General features: G+C 41.2%; 2 protein-coding genes, 1 long non-coding RNA gene and 11 other non-coding genes across 17 annotated transcripts in view; 5 read left to right on the forward strand and 9 right to left on the reverse strand.

Moving 5' to 3' along the window:
* LOC119481423 lies at window positions 1–13,464 on the forward strand. 2 transcript variants are annotated; one of them, XR_005205186.1, is made up of 3 exons: window positions 1–71; window positions 8,077–8,159; window positions 13,344–13,464. It is a non-coding gene; the product is annotated as an uncharacterized LOC119481423 (long non-coding RNA). The 2 variants fall into 2 exon arrangements; XR_005205185.1 differs by lacking the exon at window positions 1–71 and adding an exon at window positions 86–290.
* Window positions 1,824–1,896, forward strand: trnak-cuu. The gene has a single exon. It is a non-coding gene; the product is annotated as a tRNA-Lys (tRNA).
* On the forward strand, window positions 2,514–2,586 carry trnak-cuu. The gene has a single exon. It is a non-coding gene; the product is annotated as a tRNA-Lys (tRNA).
* Window positions 2,985–3,057, reverse strand: trnak-cuu. The gene has a single exon. It is a non-coding gene; the product is annotated as a tRNA-Lys (tRNA).
* trnan-guu lies at window positions 3,197–3,270 on the forward strand. Its single transcript has one exon. It is a non-coding gene; the product is annotated as a tRNA-Asn (tRNA).
* On the reverse strand, window positions 3,728–3,801 carry trnan-guu. Its single transcript has one exon. It is a non-coding gene; the product is annotated as a tRNA-Asn (tRNA).
* Window positions 4,559–4,632, reverse strand: trnan-guu. The gene has a single exon. It is a non-coding gene; the product is annotated as a tRNA-Asn (tRNA).
* Window positions 5,140–5,213, reverse strand: trnan-guu. The gene has a single exon. It is a non-coding gene; the product is annotated as a tRNA-Asn (tRNA).
* Window positions 5,324–5,397, reverse strand: trnan-guu. The gene has a single exon. It is a non-coding gene; the product is annotated as a tRNA-Asn (tRNA).
* On the reverse strand, window positions 5,873–5,946 carry trnan-guu. The gene has a single exon. It is a non-coding gene; the product is annotated as a tRNA-Asn (tRNA).
* Window positions 6,432–6,505, reverse strand: trnan-guu. Its single transcript has one exon. It is a non-coding gene; the product is annotated as a tRNA-Asn (tRNA).
* On the reverse strand, window positions 7,189–7,262 carry trnan-guu. The gene has a single exon. It is a non-coding gene; the product is annotated as a tRNA-Asn (tRNA).
* Window positions 8,342–19,960, reverse strand: part of gba2 (glucosidase, beta (bile acid) 2) — a 17,808-nt gene continuing 6,189 nt past the window's right edge. For 2 of the 3 annotated variants that reach the window (XM_037758289.1, XM_037758290.1), the window contains exons 3-18: window positions 19,749–19,840; window positions 19,442–19,557; window positions 17,877–18,095; window positions 16,441–16,680; window positions 16,118–16,220; window positions 15,493–15,646; window positions 14,808–14,933; window positions 14,472–14,656; window positions 14,130–14,234; window positions 13,919–14,026; window positions 13,593–13,744; window positions 13,381–13,487; window positions 11,589–11,731; window positions 11,205–11,320; window positions 10,233–10,424; window positions 9,309–9,563 (exon numbers count right to left, since the gene is read on the reverse strand). In XM_037758289.1, the coding sequence (XP_037614217.1) occupies window positions 9,309–9,563; window positions 10,233–10,424; window positions 11,205–11,320; window positions 11,589–11,731; window positions 13,381–13,487; window positions 13,593–13,744; window positions 13,919–14,026; window positions 14,130–14,234; window positions 14,472–14,656; window positions 14,808–14,933; window positions 15,493–15,646; window positions 16,118–16,220; window positions 16,441–16,680; window positions 17,877–18,095; window positions 19,442–19,557; window positions 19,749–19,840 (2,413 nt within the window). Of the gene's footprint in view, window positions 9,564–10,232; window positions 10,425–11,204; window positions 11,321–11,588; window positions 11,732–13,380; window positions 13,488–13,592; window positions 13,745–13,918; window positions 14,027–14,129; window positions 14,235–14,471; window positions 14,657–14,807; window positions 14,934–15,492; window positions 15,647–16,117; window positions 16,221–16,440; window positions 16,681–17,876; window positions 18,096–19,441; window positions 19,558–19,748; window positions 19,841–19,960 lie in introns of all 3 variants that reach the window. The other variant, XM_037758291.1, reaches the window with a different exon arrangement.
* The window catches only part of rgp1 (GP1 homolog, RAB6A GEF complex partner 1), a 17,603-nt gene continuing 13,164 nt past the window's right edge, over window positions 15,522–19,960 (forward strand). The window contains exon 1 of the mRNA XM_037758293.1: window positions 15,522–15,654. The gene's annotated coding sequence lies outside the window, so the exon portion shown is untranslated. The remainder of the gene's footprint in view (window positions 15,655–19,960) is intronic.

A 19,960-nucleotide genomic window follows, 5' to 3' on the forward strand; every position in this document is an offset into this window, starting at 1 on the left:
CTAAAGTTCCCGGATGGAAAAGAAAAAAAAACGTCACCGCAGCTACCTAACGGAGAGCGTCTCTGAACCAGGTGAGTCGCACATTTACAGGTTTTCTACACTTTTTTACACGCTTGGCTCGGTTACGAACGTTAAATGTATTAACCGGGTATGTTTTAGGCTTGTAAAAGGCATTTTTAAAACGCTTTATTTTATTTCTTTGATGCACCGAGCACCAACGTCCATCAAGCCCAAGTTTGAGATTTCAGCTACCTAGCGACAAGCTACCTAGCAACAGGCCCGTCTTCACGGTAAGAAAGTGACTAACATTGAATTTCAATGATTGGTGACATTAAACTGTAACCGCAAACAATAACGTTACATATTTGTTGGGTAAAAAATAACGTTACTGGTTTTTAATCTAGAAGTAATTACTGCTTGACCCGTAGTGGTTAAAGGGACTGTTTGTAAGAATCAGAAATGCTTGTTAACAGTGACACCTGTGGTCGTTAAGTCAGCGCTCGCTCTAAATAGACATGAACGAGCATTGCTCAAAACCAGTGGCGGCTGGTGGAAATTTTTCTAGGTAGGGCTGTCCCACATCCAATCAATTTCAGCAAACATCCCGGTATGATTTAATGCATAAAAGCGAAGGTATCAAAAATACATTACTACTTTTCAGTTAAATAATCAACAATTATTTTATTCCAACAGGAGCAGTAAAGAATGCTTAGAAAAACAAAACAGTATAACATGTACTCAGTGGTGGAAAGTAACTAAGTACATTTACTCAAGTACTGCACTTAAGTACAATTTTGAGTTACTTGTACTTTACTTGAGTATTTCCATGTTCTGATACTTTCTACTTCTACTTCACTACATCTCAGAGGGAAATATTGTATATTGTACTTTTTACTCCACTACATTGATTTAATAACTTTAGTTACTTTACAGATTCAGATTATTAATTCAAAATATAATCAACGAATACATTATGTATTATTATAGATTAAACTACCCAGCAGTATATAAAGTCATTAAAATGAGCTCCACCTTAACCAGCTGCAACATTAAAGTGATGAACACATTAATGCATCAATAAGTATAATCCAATTATATACATTATTCTGCATAATGTGTACTTTTATGTTTGGTACTTTAAAGCTGAAGGAGGCGAGATTGGAGCAAAAATTATTAAAAAAAAGTTATTTTTATAAAACGGACACTATATCCTTTTTGACATGGCAGACACATTTTCTTGGCATTCTTTCATGTGGCACTTTTTTTAAAATCATATTTCCAGGCATACCTTGGAACAGATGGCAGCAAAGTTGACGGTATGTTAACATTTCTAATACTCTAATACCAATCAATGCTAATTACATCAATTATTGAGAGAACAACTTAAATATCAGGAGCAACCTTTCAAGTCTCATGTTTGACCAGTGAATTCTACATGCATCACACCACTTCCCTGCAATGTTTTGATGGACTTTGTTTATTTTATATATTAATCTCACCAAATCCAAGCCTTTAAATCTCAGCAGAATTGCCAACCTTAATAGTAATATCCAATCTGTTTTTCTGAGCCTTTGCTGGATAGCTAAACAGAGAACACAACTCACTCAAGATAACATTCACCCACAATAAATTGTATTACATAGTGAGCAAAACTAGTACACCAAATGTAAATTACATGTCTTGGTTAAATTGTTTAGCTCTCAGGGAAGAATACAATGGTTTGGTAATGGAAAGGCATTGAATTTCCAGTAAATCCATAAAGTCAGGGGACTGCAGAGCTAACCACACGTTTATAAACCCCGCCTCCTTGGGTGACATCAGCAGCCCGGCTAGCTCAGTCGGTAGAGCATGAGACTCTTAATCTCAGGGTCGTGGGTTCGAGCCCCACGTTGGGCGCTTACACTTTTCTATTTCTTGGTCAATTGTTAAACAATACTGATTATGGCACCAACTAACATTTATTTAAATTTTAGATGAATCTGTAGATTATTTTCTCGATTAATCAATTAGTTGTTTGGTCCACAAAATGTCAGAAAATAATGAAAAAGGTCCATCGGTGTTTCCAAAAGCCCAAGATGACGTCCTCAAATGTCTTGTTTTGTCCACAACTCAAAGATATTTAGTTTACTGTCATATAGGAGCCTATTTCTTGCCTCAAATGTTTTCAGAATCATCTTGTAGTGTACAGTTTAGCTGTAAAATGTAAAATTAAATTAAATTAAATTAAATTGAATTTGATATGTATCACACCACTTCCCTGTGGACTGTTTTTGATGGACTTTGTTTATATTATATGTTAATCTCACCAAATCCAAGCCTTTAAATCTCAGCAGAATTGCCAAGTTTATTAGCAATATCCAATCTGTTTTTCTGAGCCTTTGTTGGATAGCTACAAAGAGAACACAACTCAACAAGATAACTTTTAGTTTGGTAGTGGCTCTAATGTCTAATGTTAGAGACCTATAGAGGTGAGTGCATGTTTTTAAACCCCGCCCCCGATGGTGAAATGTGTAGCCTGGCTAGCTCAGTCGGTAGAGCATGAGACTCTTAATCTCAGGGTCGTGGGTTCGAGCCCCACGTTGGGCTCATACTCTTTTCTTTTTCTTTTTCTTGGGCAGATAAATTCAATTCATTCAAGCTGTGTTCCTCACAGGCTTTTCCATACATTACTTTTAAAATAGACATTTAAACATCACAGAGCAGCTGCCATTCTCAGGACACTATCTGACATATCAGCAAGAATTCTTGGCTCCCTGGTGCCGCAGTTCTGGTGTTAGATAAGAACAGTAGAAAGTTGTGAAGTTGTAAAGTAATATATGTACATGATAACATTCAGTGCTGGGTTTGTATTACTGGACAAACCTACCAATCCATCTCCTTGACATTGTGCTATCTTTGAAGTCTTGGCAAGGGCTAGCACTAATGAGTATGGACAAGATACCTAAAGAAATTGCATGAGTGGCAACAGGATATTGAAAATGATGAGCCCAACGTGGGGCTCGAACCCACGACCCTGAGATTAAGAGTCTCATGCTCTACCGACTGAGCTAGCCGGGCTATGCTAACACAGCCACACCCCCCCATGCATATAATCAATGGCCCTGCATGTCTCTCCCTTGTTCATCTCCCATTCCCCCGTTGACGCAGAGCAGACAAGCAGACAAATAATGTGAACTGTGCTGTATGCACCGTCTTGGTCTCTGTGGCGCAATTGGTTAGCGCGTTCGGCTGTTAACCGAAAGGTTGGTGGTTCAAGCCCACCCAGGGACGATAAGGTTTTGTTACAAGTGCACACTAACCTAATGTGTAAATCCCAGTGCGAGAGCTATCCTTATCTTGTGTGCTTTTTTTCCAATTAAATATGCTCTCATTCGACAGGAAATGAGACATACTTTCACTGAAAGAGTGGGAGTGAACTGTACTTAAGTTGTACATGAAAACTCAGATCCTGCAGTTTGAAATTGCTTTGTGTGTCAACTAATAAGACAATACCAGTTCCAATTATTTTGGAGTTGATAGCCCAAGTTATTGTCAGTGATATATTTCAAAGAATCTACCAGGTTTAAGTTCGGAAAATTTAAACTGGAGGGACTGTTGGTCTTCTGACAAAGCTGTTATGAAGGCATACATAACATATCCTGCCCTCTTCCTCACGGCTCTTCTCCACGGCTCTTCCCCTCCCCCATTGTTTTCCCAATGGCTGTCAGAGGTTTGAAAAAAGAAGTGCCGTCCCTGGGTGGACTCGAACCACCAACCTTTCGGTTAACAGCCGAACGCGCTAACCGATTGCGCCACAGAGACAGGTGACATAGTATTGCAGAGGTTTGGCTTATGTATTTCCAGTGATGGGAGGAGTATATTGAGATCCAACCTTTATCATGATTGTGTTTATTGCCAAGTGGATTTTCACATACAAGAAATGATTGAAAGACTGGTTTCAAGGGTGAAACACTCACATAGCTTGCCCCGGAAAGAGCATTAGTAAATTCTTGCAAAGGGTGTAATGCCAGGTTAACGGACTCAAGTACATTTGTATTTGGAAGGATCCGTGCTTTTGGCACGTGACAAGTGTTGTCAAAGGTGTTCCCTCCTAAATCAGAGAGACAATTAAGAATACATCAAAAAATACATTATGTTCCATTAATATTCTGACAATGCAGCATCGGATTACAGTGTGTGACATCTTGTAACTCACCAGACCTGTGATCATGTCATTAAGATGTATAACCGAATAATGTTCTGTGCTTTGTATTCATGGAATCAAGGATTTTCTCTTTGATGGTCTTGGTTAAATCGGTGTCATGTTCCTTTTCTGCAAAAACTGATGTCTTTCGAGAGATGAAGGACTGGACTGGTTTGCCTCTTACCATGGCAATTAGCTTGTTCATTTCTGTGATGTTACGTGGTTATTTTCAAGATCCTCTCCATCATCTTTTGTCTTGAGCCCCATCTGGTTGGGCATTCTGTGATGAGTGAATGCTCTGGGTAGGACAAATGCCCGCATGCGGGGTGAATGGATAGCGTGTTCATTTACGTAAAGTTACGTAAATGCACAAAACGTCCCTGGGTGGGCTTGAACCACCAACCTTTCGGTTAACAGCCGAACGCGCTAACCAATTGCGCCACAGAGACTCCTATGGCCTTAAGCTGTGGGGGCGTGGCACGCATTTTCAGCCCCACCCAATTGCACTTGCTTTTTACTTCTAGAAAGTTGGGCTGGAAATGTATATGTTTATCAGTTTATTTTCCAGGTTAAATCGGTGTCATCTTCATTTTCTGCAAGAACTGATGTCTTCAAGAGATGAAGGACTGATTTCACAGAAGAAACACTCACATAGCTTTCCCCGGAAAGCGTATCAGTAAATTCTTGCAAAGGGTTTAAAGCCGGGTTTACAGACTCAAAATACATCTAGGTCCTGCCAGGATGGAATCAGATGACTTATTTTTCGGTCTGCCGAGAGGACATCAGATATGGCCCGCCGCATTTTCAAGATCCTCTCCATCATCTTTTGCCTTGAGCCCCATCTGGTTGGGCATTCTGTGATGAGGGAACGCTCTGGGTAGGAAAAATGCCCGCATGCTGGGTGAATGGATAGCGTGTTCATTTACGTAAAGTTACGTGGTTATATAAGCACAAATCGTCCCTGGGTGGGCTTGAACCACCAACCTTTCGGTTAACAGCCGAACGCGCTAACCAATTGCGCCACAGAGACTCACATGGCAGGCTGCTTAGGGGGCGTGGACTAGATCTACAGCCCCACCAAATTGCACTTGCAAATTTAACAGCCGAACGCACTCACCAATTGGATATATAAGCACAAAACGTCCCTGGGTGGGCTTGAACCACCAACCTTTCGGTTAACAGCCGAACGCGCTAACCAATTGCGCCACAGAGACTCCTATGGCCTTAAGCTGTGGGGGCGTCGTGTGAATCTTCAGCCCCACCCAATTGCACTTGCTTTTTACTTCTAGAAGTTGGGATGGAAATGTATATGTTTATCAGTTTATTTTCCAGGTTAAATCGGTGTCATCTTCATTTTCTGCAAGAACTGATGTCTTCAAGAGATGAAGGACTGATTTCACAGAAGAAACACTCACATAGCTTTCCCCGGAAAGTGCATCAGTAAATTCTTGCAAAGGGTGTAATGCCAGGTTAACAGACTCGAGCACATCTAGGTCCTGCCAGGATGGATTCAGATGACTTATTTTTCGGTCTGCCAAGGGGACATCAGATTTGGCCCGCCGCATTTTCAAGATCCTCTCCATCAGCCTTGAGCCCTATCTTGTTGGGCATTCTGTGATGTGTGAATGCTCTGGGTAAATGGATAGCGTGTTTATTTACGTAAAGTTACGTGGTTATATAAGCACAAAACGTCCCTGGGTGGGCTTTAACCACCAACCTTTCGGTTAACAGCCGAACGCGCTAACCAATTGCGCCACAGAGACTCCTATGTCCTTACGCTGAGGGGGCGTCGCGTGCATCTTCAGCCCCACCCAATTGCACTTGCTTTTTACTTCTAGAAGTTGGGATGGAAATGTATATGTTTATCAGTTTATTTTCCAGGTTAAATCGATGTCATCTTCATTTTCTGCAAGAACTGATGTCTTCAAGAGATGAAGGACTGATTTCACAGAAGAAACACTCACATAGCTTTCCCCGGAAAGCGCATCAGTAAATTCTTGCAAAGGGTGTAATGCCAGGTTAACAGACTCAAGCACATCTAGGTCCTGCCAGGATGGATTCAGATGACTTATTTTTCGGTCTGCCTAGGGGACATCAGATTTGGCCCGCCGCATTTTCAAGATCATCTCCATCAGCCTTGAGCCCTATCTTGTTGGGCATTCTGTGATGTGTGAATGCTCTGGGTAGGGCGGGGTGAATGGATAGCGTATTTATTTACGTAAAGTTACGTGGTTATATAAGCACAAAACGTCCCTGGGTGGGCTTGAACCACCAACCTTTCGGTTAACAGCCGAACGCGCTAACCAATTGCGCCACAGAGACTCCTATGGCCTTACGCTGAGGGGGCATCGTGTGCATCTTCTGCCCCACCCAATTGCACTTGCTATTTACTTCTAGAAGTTGGGCTGGAAATGTATATGTTTATCAGTTTATTTCCCTGGTTAAATCGGTGTCATCTTCCTTTTCTGCAAGAACTGATGTCTTCAAGAGATGAAGGACTGATTTCACAGAAGAAACACTCACATAGCTTTCCCCGGAAATTCTATCAGTAAATTCTTGCAAGGGGTTTAATGCCAGGTTAACAGACTCAAGCACATCTAGGTCCTGCCAGGATGGATTCAGATGACTTATTTTTCGGTCTGCCGAGGGGACATCAGATTTGGCCCGCCGCATTTTCAAGATTCTCTCCATCAGCCTTGAGCCCTATCTTGTTGGGCATTCTGTGATGAGTGAATGCTCTGGGTAGGACAAATGCCCGCATGCGGGGTGAATGGATAGCGTGTTCATTCACGTAAAGTTACGTGGTTATATAAGCACAAAACGTCTTTGGGTGGGCTTGAACCACCAACCTTTCGGTTAACAGCCACTAACCAATCGCGCTTCAGAGACTCCTATGGCAGGTTGCTGGGGGGGTGTGGCCTCGATCTACAGCCCTCCCGAAATGCACTTGCCAATTCAATAGCCGAACACGCTATGTAAAGTCACATGGTCATATAAGAACAAATCGTCCCTGGGTGGGCTTGAACCACCAACCTTTCGGTTAACAGCCGAACGCGCTAACCAATTGCGCCACAGAGACTCCTATTCTCTTCTGCCAACAATAATCAGAGTGGAGAAAATAATATTGTCAGAAAAGTTTGAAAAAATTTCCCCAAGTCTTCACTTGCTCCAGAGCCGAAAACAATATAATTACAATCATATCAATACTGTCTCAGTTCATATTAATTTTTATGGTTAGTTTATAATTAGTTACACACAGCAAGGTGCAAACCAATGAGAGCTTCAATGCAAGTCCATCCCAATTAAAACACATTGCACAAGTCTTTTCCACTACATTTTACTTTATTCAACACACATTTTCTTGCCTTTATCAGCTTGGTGTCTGAGGCTGCGTCCAGTTTCCTTATATACAGTCCAGTAATCAGTCATGTAGAGGATGTATAAAAAATAACATTATCCTTTTTTTATCATTATTATTACAAAAGGATGATGATAATGTTATTTTGAATCAATGAACTTGGAAGATATAAAGAATGTACTTAAGGATAGTCTAACTATATAATCTAGACCTGGGAAGTTTTATTTATACTAATGCATTAACAGTTAATTGCATTGCATTCAAGTCTTGAATAAATTCAAGTTTACACACGCAACATAAACACTTTTATTCTGCATGTTATAAACCTCAAACCTGCCGGGGTCGGGATTCGATCCGGCGCTCTTGTGGACGTGTCTTCCTTCTCCAGAAATGCACAAAAAATATTTATTTTTTCTGTAAGAAAAATACTACGATATATAGACAATAAAATGCCAGAGGAGTGAAATAGGTGCTGCAGAATTGTGTTTTGTTTCTCATTTTCTCTCTTTTCTTCTCCCCATCCCTTCTTTGGCAGGCAGGTACAGCTAGCAGATGACAGGCAAACCAAAACTCCATACAGCAACGAAACAATGAAGACAAACTGACAAAGCTGGTCTGGTATGTGTAGTGAATGACTGATTGGGGAAGTGAGAACAGATGAGCAGGAGGTCTTCAGTGATCTGTTGTCCTCTTATTTGTTACATTTTTCCATTCATTTATTCAGTTTTTCCCTTTAATTTTCACCTGTCTGTATCTAATTGAGTAACTTTAACCTCAATGACCTCTAATGTCCCTGTAGATTAGTATTAGTATTCATTTAATTTCATTGAATAATGTCTTTGAGTAGGTTTGACATTCATCCCCTCATGCAGCTAATTATTTGTATTTCCTGTTTTTACATTTTTTCATATACAGTACATTTAATTAACAACACACCTGCTGTTGTATATTATTCAGTCATTTATTCAGCATGATTGTCATGGGTATTGGATTTTATAAAACATGGTAAATGTTGCCACTACATTAATATACTGTAGATATGGCCAACATGCAACAAGGCACCAAATGCTCTATAAAAAAAAGTCATACTTAATTTCCAACATTACTCATCCCATATTACATCATTTAGTACAGCATTCAAATTTAAGTGGAGGAAATCTTCAGATTGACTTTTCAAGCGTCTATATTTCTGATCGAGAAATCTTTCAAATCTGTCTCGATTCACTCATAGGCCCTTTGATGTACTCAACTGTTAAAGATAATAATGACTACGCGGCTGGTATAATATCATACAACAGTCCTCAACTATTTAGCATATAAACTTGTTCCGATTAAGATATCATTATTATTGACATGATTGTGAAATGTAGTGCTTGCATGTGTGTGTACATGCGTGCAAATAAACAATATGTTGCTGAAACACAAGGTCAACTTTTAATTAACAATACACACTAGCTACCATCCTACACTGTACGACTTAAAAAAAAATGATCAGGAACCATTTGCAGTCTCTTGAAAAATGTTAAACTCCTCGCCTTACAATATCATGATCTACAGTAGCTACTGACTGTGTCAAGCATAAACCAATACCAGTTCTGACCTTGAGCCTCAAACATTTGAAGCAAAAAACAAACTGTAGAGAATTAAATTCAAGATCTGTAACCGATCAAACAAAGCCCTGCAGGGTGGGAGTGCAGATGAGGGTGGTGGCTGCAGGAGTTTGGAGGTCATTTTCAGAGACACCTCTCTAATCACCAGACTCAGGTCCTAGCTCTGATTTTCTCTCAAATCCTGTCCCTGCTCCCCATCTGTGGCTCCAGTTTGAGCTGATGTGGTCTGATCCTTCTGTGAAGTGTTCAGGGCTAGCTGCATGGCCCATACACTCAGAGGCCTCATGTATGCCAGAGAGCGGTAGATGCCCTTCTCACAGTAGGCTTCAGGAGTCTGGAAGGCCATGCCCAGCCTCTCCCACACAGTTCGGTAGCAACCCTCCGCTGTGCGCATACCCTCCTCCTGCATACCCTGAGAGAAAAAGACAGCGGCAGAGACGTGAGGCAGTATTTCACTTCTTGTCACACAGTCAACAACCAGCCATATAGACATCATCAGCTATCATCAAGCTACTTTTAGGGCAGTGTCCTTAAACAAACATCAATCAATCCATCCATCCATTAACTTCTGCTCATCCGGGGCCGGGTTGCGGTGGCAGCAGGCTTAGCAGGGTATTGCAGATGTCCCTGTCCCCAGCAACATTTTCCAGCTCTTCCTGGGGAACCTCGAGGCGTTCCCATGCAAGATGAGATACATAATCTCTCCAGCATGTTCTGGGTCTACCCCAGATCCCCTTACCAGTTGGATGTGCCAGGAAAACCTCTAAAGAGAGGCGTCCAAGAGGCATCCTGATCAGATGACTCTATCTCTAAGGCATTCTTTTGGTCACTATCCAAAGCTCATGACAATAGGTAAGGGTCGGAACATAGATGGACCGGTTAATCGAGAGCTTTGCCTTCCGGCTCAGCTCCCTCTTCCCCACAACGCTCCGGTACAATGCCCGCATAACTGCTGACCTGTCCATCTACCCCCGAGATACCTGAATTGCGTGTTAGCTGCACTGACAACAAAATTTCAATGTATACCTTATTGTTTTACCCCTTGAATGTAAAGTAGATACTAAAATACAAACACACTTACCTCATGGATCATAGTGGCTGCCAGTCCATACACTACTCCAATCCAAACCTCATCTGACTGGACACTGGAACGGTCGGGCACTCCTTCAGGACGCATGCCGTTAACTGCCCCCATCTGGCCGCCAGCGAAGCTCATCACATTCAAGTCAAAGACAGATTTTAGTGCACTCTGGATTTTTTCTTTTGGAAAAGCCTGGAGGGAGAGAGGAAGTGATGCCGAGACCACAAAGCTTTCATGAAAACATTACTTAATTGATGTTTGTGTAATTTGCAGCTTGGCATAGGAGAAGGAAGGGATATTAGGTCATGAACATTAAACAAAAAACAATGTACTGTGCGTAATTGTACATATATTTACAAGATTCAAATTAATCTGAGTCTTGGCACTATTCAAAAAGCTATTTTGCGACTATGTATTACAGAAGAAACGGGGGAAAGAAAAAGTAGAGAATAGCCCTTGACAGGAAATGAAGGTGAGGAGATAAATGAGACACACCTGTTAGGGAGGGGGAAACTAACAGACAGCATGGAGGAGGACAGAAACACAAGTGAAAGTGGCTAAAGGAGGAGATAACTAAAAAATCTTAATCCAGCTTCTGCTAAAAAAAGACAAACAGTGACGTTTATAAAAGTAAGAGTGGCAGTTAGTTGTTCCAATAACTGGATGGACTTCCCTGGGCAACAAAGTGCTGCTGGAAGTGTGCTGATCTTGTTCAACTATCTCTGACCTGCTCGGATGGGACTGTGGACTTCCTCGTCTTTGTTGGACCTACACAAGTCAAGATAAGTCTCCTCTCCTGCAACTCTCCGGGCTTCTCACATTCTCCTGCCTCAGGTTAATGTGCATTACCCCTCATATTCTACCCTTAGCCAAGTTACGTCTATTTTTGCACTGCCCCTTACCCTCCTCATTGCCTCCTTGGACATAAGAGCTTGCCTACAGTTTAACGGTGGCACTTGTGTTTTAACTTGCCTGGTAGTCATCCTCTCCCAGCCCAGACGCTCTCAGGAACCAGTGGCCAGCACACTGGTCAGCCATGACACTATTAGAAAGGTCTCTCCCACTGCTGTCATAGTTGTAGTACTTGCCTAAACATGAAAAGGAAAATAGAAAAAAAGGAAAGCCATTTCGCTGTAGAAATAATGGAATTTTAACAGATTAACGGAAAACAGTAGCTGCATTTTTTCTTTTTGTTTTAAGTCACTGATGTATGACTGGATGTAGGAATAAGCAAATGAGTTTATCATGCCTCTCACTATTAATTTAGCTTTTCAAGAGATGTTTTTAAACCTGCACTAAATGCAACAGAGTGAACCCTTTCCATATAAATATTACATATAGATAGATATAACTTACCGTTCCACAGCAGTTTGTCAAAAGCAGCACTGCCCCGGTCCAAGATGTCTCTGTAACGTTGGTATGTCTCCTCGTTGTCCACCAGTCTGGCCATTTTACACATCACACACAGGGATGCCAACCACAGCCCACCACAGTACGCACTGTAAAACACAAAATACAAGAGTCAAATGTAACCTTGCTGTAATCATGTAAAACACTCAAGAGTTTGACTTCATGGGAAATACATTACAAGCTTAAACTTTAAGTACCAATATCTGTAAAAATTAACTCATATTTAGCTGCATTAATCCAGTTGTTTTTATAAAAACCTCAGTTGAGATATTTCTTTGGGAAAAAAAAACGTAATAGTATGATCACTAGTTGATTTGAATCTAAAAGTATAATTGAATTACACTAAATGTGCTAATTAAACAATATTATTCTTCAAATGATCTTGTCAGTGTATGAATCCCTTTGCATGGCCTATGATAATTTCCCAGCTTTGAAACTTTATGTACTGTGAGCCCGCTGTGTCTACCGTCTTGCAAGATGAAATTGTAAACAGGAAGTGTCAGTTTTGGAAGTCTTTCATCCTTGCTACAGCCTCTGAACTCAACCCTGGTCACAGTTAGAGACGCACTGCAGCTGCAGCTATTAAACACAACTCAATGTTTCCTTCACTTTGTCATGAGTCATGCTTTTTCCATTGCCATTTCCTTCCCTCTCTCCCTTCCCACTGCCATCCAATTCAGGCTTGAAGTTGTAAATCCAGTTCTTTGAATTATCATACAGTAGTTTTTCTCTGAGGACTGCTTAATTAAAATACATGTTAAGGATTAGATTAAATCAAAATAGAGTGTTACATTTTTTGGCAGCTATGCTATTTATTGCTTCAAGGTTCATAATTTGTTAACAGAATTTTAATATTTTAACGGTACTGTAGGTTTTGACTGTGCAAATAATGACTGTGTAGTAGCGTTGAGCACTAAGTTAAAATACCTAATCGCACTAAATTATTCTTTATCATCATACCACAACATCTGAAATGACTGGTGTATAAGACAACCCAAGGGAGGGAATCCTGTGTACATCGAATAAGGGATATTCATCACTTATCTGCACTTTTCTGTAACCTAATCTCTATTGATAGCGTTTATTTCAGGGCTACCATGTTTTATCCATAGACCGTGTATAAGAAGAGGACATAGTCACTGTGACGTCATCCATTGGTTTGTGGACAACAGTTCTGAAGCTTCGAGTTCTGCATTTTAGCCGTCGCCATCTTTGATTTTTGGCACCAAAAATGACGCAGAGGGTGGAGCTACAACTGAACGCTGAATAAGACATTTTTAGGTGACCAAAATGTTTCAATTAACTTTCATGAACTGAAAACACACTGTGAAAGGGTCAAATCTCTAAGACGAAAACACGGACAACTCCCAGACCGGACAACGCCGTGGTAGCGACCTGTCAATCACAAGGTAGCCACGCCCTAAAGCATCCCCTGCTTTATGGTCAATTTGACTCTAAATGGGACCATAATTTACTAAATGAACATCACACTGTTTTGAAGAAGACTTGAAACTAGCGATTGAGACCATAAACTCATGTTTACAATGTTTACTGGGGTAATAAATCAAGTAAGAAGTAGGCTCATTTTCTCATAGACTTCTATACAATCAGACTTCTTTTTGCAACCAGAGGAGTCGCCCCCCGCGGGCTATGAGAAAGAATGCAGGTTTACAGCACTTCCACATTAGCTTCACTTTTCAGAACCGGAGGTTGCCACCTGGTATTATCATCCTCTCACCTTGGTCCAGTCACCGTCCAACCGTCGTAGGTCTGGTCAGCATATCCAGAGTTCTCTATCAGGCCATCTCCATCCAGGTCGAACTTCATCTCTGATTCCATCACCGCCTAGCAGACCAACCACAATAGAAGACAGCTGGGTGAGCAAGCAACATATAATCCAGTATGTTTTATGTTACTACTACAGATGGGATCCAACTCGGTCAGTTGTACCTGGCAGACTGGCCACATGTCCCGCAGATACTGACTGTCCTGGGTGAGATGAAAGTCCCTGTAGACCTGCAGGACAAACTTCAGGTTCAGGTCCTTCCAGTCTGCAGTGTCATGGATGAGGTAGGCATTTACCCTTTGCCATGGCTCATCATCTAGGGACAGAATCATGTTGTACTGAGACTGAGAGACAATTTATGATGGTAAACATTTGAAAAATGCTTTTTTTTTTTTTAAGCAAGTTTCAAGTCTCCGCACTGCACAGAAACTCCTCAAACATTGAGTTATTCAGTCCCCTCAGACATGCAGTTAATGAGTCTTTCTTTTACCTGGGTCTCCTATGTCGTGAGGCACCACATTTTTGGCCTTGACAGGAGAATACCGCCCACTCATCAGATGGAGCCTCTCGGTTGGGTCCTGCTGAACCACACTGCCAGCTGAGAAGAGATTAATGCTGTAAAACCTTGCCCCGTTGTTGCTCTTTATTACACATGCTTAGATAATTGATAAGACACTAAGATAACATTTCACTTCACTCACCAATATCATATTGCACACTCAAGGCAAGTTTGGGCCACAGCATTATAAGTGCAAAGGAGGCGTAGAAGTGCACGTCGTAGGTGTTGTACATTCTGTACTCCTGACCTGGGAAACAACAATAACTTAGTAATGTCGGTCACATATTTCATATGGGCAGATCTTTCTTTTCACTTTTGCCAACTGAATAGTTCACAAAGTTTTAACATTTTAATAAAAATAATGGATTGTCAAAATAGCTGCAGATTAATTTTCTGTCTATCAACTAATCGACTAATAATTTCAGCTCTAAACGTCCGTGTCTAGCCTCGCAGACTAACACCTGTTTCCTTCCTTGTCACTTACCTTCTAGGTAGGCGAAACGACCGAACTCCTTGATGACAGCGGGCTGTGCTGGCAGCCCCCCGTCCTCGCTGCGCACACCACCGCTGACATCAGCGTCCTCTGGTAGCTCCGTCCACACCGTCCCTCCATCCGCCACAAAGTACAACTCGTTAAACAGGGCTGACTTATACCAGGAGGGGAGAGAGCTGCAACACAACCAAGGTGACAGGATAAACAATTATAAGCATTTATAGATGGAAAACTATTGATTGATATTGAGGTATTAACTCATCGTTGTTTTTCGATAAATTAGTGTTTATTTCTCATTTAACCTACAGAGCTTTCAGAGTGAACTACCTGTCCTGCACTATGGGTCTCTGCCACTCCTCAATGCTCTTCTCCCACTGTTTGTAGTGTGTTAGGGCGTAATGACTGAGCGAGGGGGACGCGTCCCCTTTGGTCCCAAAGTAACGAGTGTATCTCCTGGAAACGGAAAAGACACAAGCAGATGTTAGCGGCGCTGCATGTTCGTCGACAAATACATAAGCAGCAAACAAACAGATTTTTAGTCACATTTTAAAAGCCTTGTTGACTTTTGCATTCCCTCACAGTATTCCACAATGAGGTCAGAGGTGTGGCAGTTTCAGTTGGGCCTGAGGCTTTGAAATGGGACATGGCATTGAAATTATATTTGTTTGGTTGTCACTGAAGTTTGTTTTGCAGTTAGGGAGACCTATTGTACTTTGGTCACAGAAAATAGTTGGGCTGCAATTTGTGACGAATGCAAAAATGCATCCGAGACTGGGATAAAAAACAAAAAAAAGAAAGCCAATAGCTTTGTTTATGCTCCAAACAGTGTCCCCGGCACCAAAAGTGACCCAAACCAAACAACCACAGCAAAGAAAGTTAACACTAGTGTGGCCTTTCTTTGAGTTATCAGTAACGAATGTAATAGAAAACAGGGAAAAACATATCTGTAATGACAAACTCCAGCTTGTTTACATTTCTGCAAAGCAACACACTGTATGTGTGTTTGATGTACCTGATGTGTTCCCTCTCCCTAGAGCCGAAGGTGATTGTGGGCATGTCCCAGGACAGGCAGAACTCTAGGCTGTTATGGCTCTGAGCCGGCACTGAGCAGCCCACAGCCAACGCTGCTGCCACCTTCTCTCCCTTCGGCGTCGGCGGGCTGGATCCTGCAGAGGTGAGAGGCAGAGAGGGAGGGCAGGATACCATGGAGGTTAACATGGGTCATACATGGCACAAAACTATAGATCACACCGCACACCTGGTGCCCATTTATAGAATTCATTCTTACTCTATCCTTTTCATAACAGGGCATTTATCCTTTTCTGGATAGGCCACTTATGGGTCATAATTAAGAGTATACCCACTTCTCCAGGCACCACTACACCACTGGAGGTCATCATGCTATTGCTTGTTTTAGGCAGTAAAACGAACGTTTTATTATATCCGCTCAAAATGTTTAATGCTCAAGTGATGTATTGCCATTGTGGGTGTTTTACTGTTCATCAGTTTCTTTCATCCTACTTCTTCTTTCCACTCCTTTTTCGTGTTACTGCTTCATATTGAGGAAACGTCAACTTTCAACATCTGTTCCGTTATGAATCTGCCTCATCCCTCCACATTCTGTTTTAAGCACTGACCTGTAGGAGAGTCCAGCCGTCCGTCAGTGATGAGGTCACTCCACAGGCCGCTGCAGGTTCCCTTTGGGCTGAACGCTGTCTGGTGACTGACCTCCCTGTCAGGCTGTTAAGATGTGCACACACACACACACACACAGTTGGTAAATCTAAAACTTAATGCTCACTAACACTACAGATTTCACAACCAGTTAATTATTATAAATCCACTTCCAGATAACAGAGACTATTGTTTATTCCCCAAGAACTGCTTGTGCAGCAACCTCCAGTACAACCTACTACAAAAACCTCAGAGCTGCTAAAAATCACAAGCTTGTAAATCAAACCTGTTCTCGGGCTGCGATGCACAGAGTGTAAGGGTTGACCGCAGGGCAGTGATGTAGCAAGACCCCAGACACCGCCTCCCCCTCCTTCTCCAGGTGGAATGGTTCATTCCAGTGTCCCCCGCACTTGTCGTCCTTGTGTCCCGACCCGTTGACCATAGTGAACATGATGGAGACGTCCAGAGCGTAGTCATTCTGGTTCTCGATTTCCCACACAAATACTGCCACTGGGAGACTAGAGTCCTGAGAGAAAGGAGATACACATGGTGGAATAGCCAACATGTCAACATACACCACTTGGACCAAGCAACCAAATGACTTATTAAGCTTCTACTTGCAACTGCAAAAAAAGCTAAAAAGCAAGACAAATATTCAAGCAGCTTGTTAGAAATCAAATTATTTATTTATAACCAGAAAAAAAAAGGCTACAAATACTACCTCCCTTTTTGTTTTTGTGTGGATGCTCTTTTTATTCATGGATTATCAGTATACTGTAATTTGGACATATCTTGCCAGTCTGACTGCTTGGCTAAACTGTTATGTGCAGAAGGTGAAACATCAATCATGGTCCGGGAGTTCCTAGATCTTAGATTGTTTGGGCAAATTAAAATGGGCTTCTTAGGCATAAGACATTACGTGTGTCATAATAAGATGTCTTAAAAAAGGTACAGTGTGTAGGATTTGGCGGCGTCTTGTAGTGTCGTGGCAGATTGAAACCAACTGAGTCCAACCACTCTCCAAGACGCGGTAACACGACCCGCCGAGTGCAAAACTGTGGTAATGCCGTTCGCCTCGCTCAGAGGTCATCCTTACCAACACTAACTCTACTTTAGGAGCAACGGAAGTCAGACGGGGGCTGGTGGTACCACAGTTTTGCACCCTGCGGCTCACGTTACCGCAGTTTCACAAGCGTGTCGGAAAACTACAAGGTAACGTAAAAATGTGAAAGGCTCTCTCTAGAGCCAGTGGTTGGTTTGTCCGTTCCGGGCTACTGCTACTAATGCTACACTGACCGATCAATACTGGATTTTTGAGGCTGATACTGATAAACAATCTTGATACAGTTACCTCAAGATTTTTTTTTTATTTGAGTAATGTGACCAAGATACTGAACTAGACATTTTACAGTTGAAAAGTCCCCCTGCCAGCGCTCACAGGTGGAAGGTGTGATGGTGACACCGTTTCTAAACTACCTCAAACCTAGTTTGGCATTTTTGTACTGCAATTTCTTGTTACTTATTGGCCGACATATACACTGATACCGACATACCTGCAATGAGCTAATATCGGATTATTTAGTTGCCTAACTGTGTCTTTATGACCAAGATCTGATGGTTGAATCCTTGTCCTTGTTTTATTTTCTCAAATCAACTGCACAGAGCTGACACAAGTATCATATCTATATTGGACTGTATGAAATCCAGCGATGCCTCAGTTACCTTGTAGTCATGGGGGATGACTGGGGAAATCTGTCTGCAGGTTAAGGTGACGTTCTGTCCCGGCAGGTGGTAGACGGTCCAGGCGCGGGGGTACAAGGCGTGATAGAAGGCGTACTCTCCGCAGTAGCCCCAGTTCCAGCCTTGTAGTGTGGGAGGACGCTCTACAGATAGCACCTGCTGGTAAACTGTTTGTCCACCACGTCGCAAACACACTGTGAACTAAGACACAGAAAAAGGATGTGAACACAGTGATTTTGTTTGTGTAGTTTAGGAGATGAGACATTACCCCAAGTTGTTTGTGTGTAATTTACTTTTTTTGTGTACTTCCCCCTTGAAACTGCCTCCTCTTCCTACATATCCCAGAATGCCCTCTGACAACCCTTTGAGTAAATGTTTAAACCTGAATGTGCATCCTGCTATTGATTATGCATTCAGGTGGAGAGCCCTATAGTTGTAATGACAGTAACTGCAATAGATCGAGTTTTTCAAGGGGAAAAAAAGTCACACCCTTTCTTCAAACACACCATGCTTTGCATTATAGTCTACTGAGGCTGCTGTCTGTCTCCTCCACACCAATGCCTGGATTAGTATTATTGTGTGAAGTGACTGAAAATTGTCCTAGCATTAAACTCCACTGTGGCTGCATTGGAAATATGTTAATGTGACATTTAGAATTGACTAATCAGCCTAGATAGAAAAGGCCCACCCATAGTCAGTTGATTCACAGCTTGGCCCAAAGAATAGCAAAAGCAATAAGGGAAAAGAATAAGGAAAATAAAGGGATAAAGATAAATAAATGGCATTATATTAAAAACAAAATAATTATGTACAGAACAAAAAAGTAATTTATATGCAATAAATACATGAATATATATTTCAACAATATAGAAATATATATACAGAAATAAATGAACAAATAAATGTGAAAATAAATGAAAATGCTTATAATTATTCTTTTATATTTTATGTCTTTATATTTCCACATTTATTTATTCTTTTATTTTGTTCTCTTTATATATTTCTACTTTTTTTATTTACTTATTATTTTATTTGTTTCTCTTTATAGTTACAAATTGTTTATTTACTTATACATTCTTTTATTTATTCCTAATTATATTTCCACTGTTATTTATATATATATATATATATATATATTATTTTATATAATATATATTTTTTTACAGATGTATTCTTTATTATGGCACATTATGGCAAATAAGAAAATAACACCACAAAAAAAACAAAATAGATCCATTATAATGTAGATTAATAGCAGGGCACTGTTTTTAAGGGTGTTATAAAGGGTTTATTTTCACATCAGCATTTGGCTGGTACTTCATATGGGCTGTTCCTATGGATTATGAGAATAAAAAAACAACTAAACCAGCCCCATAGAAGTCTAGAGATACGTGACTACTTACTAAACCTTGACTTAAAAGGCTGTAGGAGAAACTGTTGGAATCTGTTTGCTGAGATTCAAATAAGTCAGCGAGATAAAACCAAATAAATATCCTTTATGGTGTTTGCTTTCACACAAGCCTCCGTCTATTTGACACCATATATACCTGGTTTGCTGTGACAGTTTTGTAGTGGTACATTCCAGGGTTAAGTTGCCATCTGCAGAACTCCCCCCTCCAGCCTCTCGTGATGGTACCTCCTCCAATACCGCCAAGTGGAGCACCTGCAAATTAGAGAGTGGAGTCAAGTTGGAATCAGTCACTTTTTCAGTTATTTCTAAGGTCAAATTCAAAAGGTCAAAATAGGTTTTGGTCCAAAATTAGAGAGGATTATTGATCAGAATTATACTGGTAGTCCACAGAGCTGAAACATATTGATAAAACAGTAGTAGTAGTAGCACACTCCTGAACTCACCATATATTTGACGCAAGGGTTGGGCACGAAACATATCAATGAATGGAGCTTTCTTTTCCACCTGGGTCTTCTTGTACCACCATTTTAGATACCTGGATGAACACACAGAGTATACAGTACACTGATTAACTTACAATCACAAGTGGAAAGATAAAAGTAAATGAAGATGGCTGAAAACAACAAATATTCAGACACAGAGTCAGTTATGCACC

The sequence above is a fragment of the Sebastes umbrosus genome, chromosome 22, assembly GCF_015220745.1.
Source record: "Sebastes umbrosus isolate fSebUmb1 chromosome 22, fSebUmb1.pri, whole genome shotgun sequence".
NCBI lineage: Eukaryota > Metazoa > Chordata > Actinopteri > Perciformes > Sebastidae > Sebastes > Sebastes umbrosus.